Below are 6,452 nucleotides of genomic sequence, written 5' to 3'. Positions count from 1 at the left end.
ACAACTCAGCATGAAAAGCACCAGAGGGTCACCACAGCCACCACCACTGTAACAGTTACAGCTTCATGGATCTTCAAATAGACCAGTAGCATCATAATGGACATGCAATGTACACCATGACACCGGACTAAAACCTACACTGCACTGTCCAGTACCTCCAATCATGGACGGATGTTCTAAACTACACTTTGGACGTTTCCACCCCTACACCGGTTGGACTTTTTCCTTTTCTTGGACAAATCACCAACACTGCACTGACACTGGCATCCCTCCACTGTATCACTCCTTCCAAAAGGTTTCTTCCTTTCTTTTTTTCTCTCTCCTAGAGTTTTTTTTCTCGGACGGGCTGCAGAAGGGCCAAGTGTGGGGGGGTGTCAACTGTAGGGCCTGTCAAGCCTATTGGGACATATTGTATGTGATTATGGGCTGTATAAGATAAAAATGTTGTTGTTTCTGCTGTCATAAATGCCTGTCTAGAACCAGTCCTGCCAGGGAGCAATGTGTGAGGACGGTACTTTTGGTTCGGGAAATGAACCGGCTACTTTTTCGATTACGGGTCTGCTTCCTTACCCACCAGGCCACCACTGCTCATGTGTTTAACATTACAACCTCGGTTAATAGAGACGTCAAGTAACATCACAAATGTGAAAATAATTAACTCTATCTGTGGTGAATGGCCTGAAGTATTTTTTATGTCCTGACTTGCCTATGAAAGGCAAAATATACATTCAACATGGTGCCTGAAGGGAAGTGGAAACAGACTGCACTTCAAATCCCGAACCACCGAGGTACCACTGAGCCATGTGCCGTCCCCACACGCTGCTCCCCGGGCACCTTTCCCAAGTGTGATGGGTTAAGTGCAGAGACCGCATGTCACTGTGTGACCTGGATGCTGTGCTGCCTTCACGATGAGAGGGATCATTACCGAGCGTGAGTTCGGCGTTTCTACTCCAGCCCAACAGGCGGCGCTGAAGCGCCTGTCTCCACCGCCGACGACGGAAAAAGACCGCCGCGGGCAACCTGCACCTCCGCTCGCCGCGCGTCCGCCGTCCCGTCCGGTTTTATATCACCCTGTCAAACATGGCAGTGCACAATAAGATCGTCCCTCCGCAAATCCCCGATACGCGCAAGGAATTAACCGAGCTGCTGAAGAGGAAACAGGAGCTCGCGGTGAGTGTTTGGTCGGCTGGAGCAGCGCAGCCCGTCTGAGGCGAGCGCGATTGTTTGTTTTGACCAGATTTTAACAGGGAACATTTTGTTTTAACCTTTACATGTCGGTAAAATGGTTGTATCTTAGCCGTCTAGTTTGCAACGCTTAATATCTGCAACACGTCCAGTACCAGGGTGGTAGTAGCCTAGCGGGTAACACTCGCCTATGAACCAGAAGACCCAGGTTCGAATCCCACTAAATTGCTCCAGAGGGGGACTCTCCCTGTAACTACTGATTGTATGTCGCGCTGGATAAGACGTGAATGTCTAGTATTTTTACTAAGGCTCTTGCGAACTGTCATTGACTGCGTTCTGTGGATTCCAACTGGCCTCTGCTCTAGGGTGGAGCTGTGGGTGTGGCGGGTTCTGTTTTCGGTAGTGATGGGATCCATTTCGGTAGTGATCGTAAAGCCATAAAATCGAAACCTCAAACACAATAAAAATCAGCAATGGATGAACGAACTTTTTTTTTTTAAATAACAGTGGACAAGAAAACAAGACTTTTACGGTTTACTGCTCATCGATTTGTAACTTTTGCTATTTACTATTTACTAGGATGTTTGAGTTGACGTGTTAGTTGCAGCTAACCTCAGACCTGAGTTTAAAATAAAATTATTTAAATTCTCCTAGGAAAAAATTGGCTTGTAGAATAAAGGATTATACACACAGCCATGAGAGGCGCCCGGGGAGCAACATTTCACTAAATGAATTTATGAAAATGTGATTCTTTTGTGCGCATGCAGCATTCACAGACTGATAAAGGAATTTTTAGATGCTAAAAATACCTTGATTCATGGTAAACTATACCTGATGGATGGCCTATATAAAATCTTGAAATATTGGAGCTCCAATATGGGTGAAAACTGAAACTTGTTACAAAGCATTACATTTCTGTTGTATCATAGTTTAGAAAAATCCTCTATGATTCAGTTTGTAATTATCCATGATAAAAAGCCATTGACCGTCTAGGAGAATTGATTCTTATGATTTTAACTTATTATTATTTTATTGCCGTTATTGACAGGATACATTGGCAAATTTGGAGAGACAGATCTATGCATTTGAAGGGAGCTACCTTGAAGACACCCAGATGTATGGGAATATAATCCGTGGATGGGACCGTTACCTCACCAACCAAAAGTATGCTGAATGAAAAGCAGCATCCGTCTTCATTGTGCCTGCTGAGCAGCAATTTTAACGATGAACATTTATTCTTTTTCAGAAACACAAACAGCAAAAATGATAGACGAAACAGGAAATTTAAAGAAGCGGAGCGTCTCTTCAGCAAATCATCGGTCACCTCTGCAGCTGTATGTATTGTTGCATTCCGCTGCATGCGTTGTAATTTCCACACGTCTGACCTGTAACGTTTTGCTCGCAGGCTGTCAGTGCTTTAGGAGGAGTCCAGGACCAGTTGGTAGAAAAACGTGAGTCTTCTAATCTGTAGCATTTTTGCTGAAACCAGTTCCATGTCCTAAATCACCGGGACACTGGTTTGAGATTTTTGCTCTTACGGTATAGTGATAATCAGTTTAGTCAGAGATGGAGGACCTTGGCTATTAGTAGCATGTGTGGACCATCTCTGCCAGAAATAGGGTTGCACCATGGACTGACGCAGATGTTGTGTACAGCCATGGCCAAAGGTTTTGAGGATGCACAAATACTGGTTTTCCCAAAGTTTGCCGCTTCAGTGTTTTTGTGTGGTGTATTAAAGTATAATTACAAGCATTTTATACGTTTCAAAGGCTTTTATCGACAATTAAATCAAGCTAATGTAAAGAGTCAATATTTGCAGTGTTGGCCCTTATTTCAATTCGCCCTGACATGCTGTCAATCAACTTCTGGTCCAAATCCTGATTGATGGTGACCCAGAATTTGTTTGTCCAGCCGCCTCTTGAGGATTGACCACAAGTTCTCAACTGGATTACGTTCCGGGGAGTTTCCTGCACGTGAACCTAAAAATTTCAATGTTTTGTTCCCCAAGCCATGTAGTCCTCACTTTGGCCTTATGGCACGGTGCTCCATCATGCTGGAAAAGGCCTTGTTCTTCACCTAACTGTTCTTAGATGGTTGGGAGAAGTTGCTGTCGGATGTTTCGGTACCATTCTGTATTCATGGCTGTGTTATTTGTGAGTCAACCCACTCCCTTGCATGAGAAGCAGCCCCACACATGAATGGTCTCAGGATGCTTTACTGTTGGCACAAGACAGGACTGATGGTAGCGCTCATCTTTTCTTCTCCGGACAATCTGTTTTCCCAGATGCCCCAAACAATCGGAAAGGGGCTTCATCAGAGAAAATGTCTTTCCCCCAGTCCTCAACAGTTCAATCCCTGTACTTTTTGCAGAATATCAGTCTGTCCTTAATGTTTTTCCTGGAGAGAAGTGGCTTCATTGCTAACCTTCTTAACACCAGTCGTCCTCCAAAACTCTTCACGTCACTATGAGTGCAGATTTACTCACGCCTGCCTGCTGCCATTCCTAAGAAAGATCTGCACTGGTGGCACCCCCATCCCACAGCTGAATCAGGTTTAGGAGACTATTTGAAACCAGTATTTGTTTAATTCTCAAAACCTTTGGCCACGACCGCAGGTTTTGTATGAGCTAGATGAGCATTGTTGGTGCTTCACAGGGGAACCAGGAAGTGGGACGGAAAGCGATGGATCTCCAGACTCTCAGAACCAGGAAAATGAGCCGAGCCCTGAGGAGCCAGAGGACACCGAAGGGCCACAGCATGGTGGCAAGCCTCAAAAGGCCCCATCATCTTCTGGTGGTCACCATGGCAGCCACAAGAAGCGCAAGAACAAAAACCGCCACAGGTCGGTGTCTGAAGGAGTCAGTTTAACTGGAAGCAACTGATCAGCCTGATAGATTTTTTTTCCTTGATTGTCTAAGCCCTCAAAATATTTAAATTTTACATTTACATTTACAGCATTTATCAGACGCCCTTATCCAGAGCGACTTACAATCAGTAGTTACAGAGACAGTCCCCCCCTGGAGACACTCGGGGTTAAGTGTCTTGCTCAGGGGCACAATGGTAGCAAGTGGGATTTGAACCTGGGTCTTCTGGCTCATAGGCGAGTGTCTAACCCACTAGGCCACTGGTTCTGGTGCTGTATTCTACTTTAAGGCCCATATCCAGAACTTCACGATCACTCCACTAACATGGGTACATTTTGTTTTGCACAGTGTGAATTAGACAACAACTGAAATGACAGAAATTTCAACATTGCCATACGCAGCAAGCAACTGGCTACAGGATGGGTCCAGTTTGAAAAGGGTATCCGGTTAGCCAAGATAGCAGACCGGCCCATGTAAAGACATTGTGGATGGATTCTTCTGATGATCTGTGCTTGAGGGTTGTTAGGTCATCTCTAAGAAGGCCTGTTGGTTGCTGATTTACTCTTTCCCAACACTAGACTCAGGTTCTGGGTGGAATACATTTTGTCAGTCACCGTGGAGGTGATTGTTCTGAAAAATTTTCAGGCATGAACTACAGTGGACTAGTGTTTCAGTCTCTAATTGTCTGTCTTCCCTCCTTTTATCACTGCTTTCAGTCCGGGTGGCATGAATGACTGTGACTTTGAGTAAGTGGATTTATGGCCCACTATGTGTTGCCTTGGTGTCTGATCCCGTCATCAGCGCTACACATCTCATCAGTCCATGTTTCATTTTGATTTTGAGCCTCAGTATGCAACTCTACGTAGAGCTATTGTTTTTTTTTTTTTTTATGCTGCTCACTTCAATGAATTGAAATGGTCTTTTGTAAATCATACCTATTTGGGGCTGATTGACATTTTATCCACCATCATTTTAATTTCCCATTTGAAACCAGAAGCCATTGAGTGACCTACTTATTGATCTTCTAACAAGCCACATACATTCATCACCGTTCTTTAAAGAATCTGATTTCTGTCTGCCTTTCATTAAAACATCTTTTTATATGTGTTTAGAATGGACGTGAAGATAAACAAGAAACCTCGTGCAGTGAGTACATTTGTTCCATCTGTTCTGTATTGCTCTTCTTTTTAACCCTGTATTTAACCAGGATTGTTCCTGGATAGACACTATATACTAATATCTTTTTCAAGGGAGTCCTGCTCGACTCTGGCAGCAGCATATAATGAAATTTATAAAACACCAAACCACAATATATTCCTGCGTCTTAGAGTGTGTTGGTCAGTAGTTACAGGGACATTCCGCCAGGAGACACTTGGAGTTAAGTGTCTTGCTCAGGGACACAATGGGACTAAGTGGGGTTTTAACCTAATTGATTCTAACTCCAGATGTTTCAATAACAATTTAAAATATGACTCATAAGAAGTTGTATGAAGATGTCTTGGGCACATTTTGAAGATTTACGTTTTTTTAACCTTTAGGAATATTGACTGTCCACTGATGCAGTCAGAAAGAAGAATTTTAAGGTATTCAATCATGATCACCGTTTCCATGGAACTAGATGTGCCGCCACGTGATGTGCCAGATGATTCAGCTCATTCTCCACATGGACGGAGAGCCATACTGCTGTTCCTCTGCCACTTGTTTTTGTGTGTCGTTTCTCAGGATCAGGAAAATCTATTATGGCTGGGACATTAAGATGACCTTTTTGGGGCATTCCTGTTTTTTCCTCTTAACTTTTTACACACAAAAATGCTCGAGCAATATCAGCCATTACAGTGTGTTCTTTTTAATGTGTTTTTTATTGCCAAATAGTACTTGACTTTTCAAAACAATTTTCTTTTGTATGTTTCATTTGTGTCAGATGGTTTTAAGGTTTAAATTTCATTAAACAAATTTTTTTTTATATATATATACATGTATATCATCTGTAACTTATTGTTAACTTTTGTAAATGAATTATGTTCATGTTGTAGCCTAAATAGATGTATTTAACCATTTTGCCCATATTATTTCACTTGCACGCTCCCATCTGTACACTAGAGGGCAACAGTTACCAGTTGATTGCCCATATCGCTGCAAATCAGATTCAGATTTTGTCACATACACCATCATACCCTGTACAATATGCAGTGAAATGCTTTTTTGCAATGCGCGACCTTAAAAATATATATATACCATTGAATTTCGTTATAATGTTACTTTCCATAAATTGTCCTACGTTATAATTCTTTTAACCCCATACAGTCTTTGCTTAGTCCTTCTAAAGCCCTTTGCAAAATTGTTGACCTCAACACAAAATCATTACCTTAGGTTGATATCTATATATATATAAAATATATAAACA

General features: G+C 42.5%; 1 protein-coding gene across 2 annotated transcripts; it reads left to right on the top strand.

The window, feature by feature from the left end:
- The first annotated feature begins 991 nt into the window (after positions 1–991).
- LOC114790244 (chromatin modification-related protein MEAF6-like) lies at positions 992–6,103 on the top strand. Of its 2 annotated transcripts, XM_028980130.1 has the most exons (8): positions 992–1,170; positions 2,234–2,349; positions 2,432–2,519; positions 2,591–2,636; positions 3,840–4,026; positions 4,765–4,794; positions 5,161–5,194; positions 5,587–6,103. In XM_028980130.1, exons 1-8 carry the CDS (start codon positions 1,081–1,083, stop codon positions 5,593–5,595), a joined length of 600 nt encoding a protein of 199 aa, XP_028835963.1. In that variant the 5' UTR covers positions 992–1,080; the 3' UTR covers positions 5,596–6,103. The 2 variants fall into 2 exon arrangements, with proteins under 2 accessions (XP_028835963.1, XP_028835964.1); XM_028980131.1 differs by lacking the exon at positions 4,765–4,794.
- The last annotated feature ends 349 nt before the right edge of the window (positions 6,104–6,452 follow it).

The sequence above is a fragment of the Denticeps clupeoides genome, chromosome 5 (assembly GCF_900700375.1).
Source record: "Denticeps clupeoides chromosome 5, fDenClu1.1, whole genome shotgun sequence".
Classification (NCBI taxonomy): Eukaryota; Metazoa; Chordata; class Actinopteri; order Clupeiformes; family Denticipitidae; genus Denticeps; species Denticeps clupeoides.
This window is presented reverse-complemented; position numbering and strand designations above follow the sequence as displayed.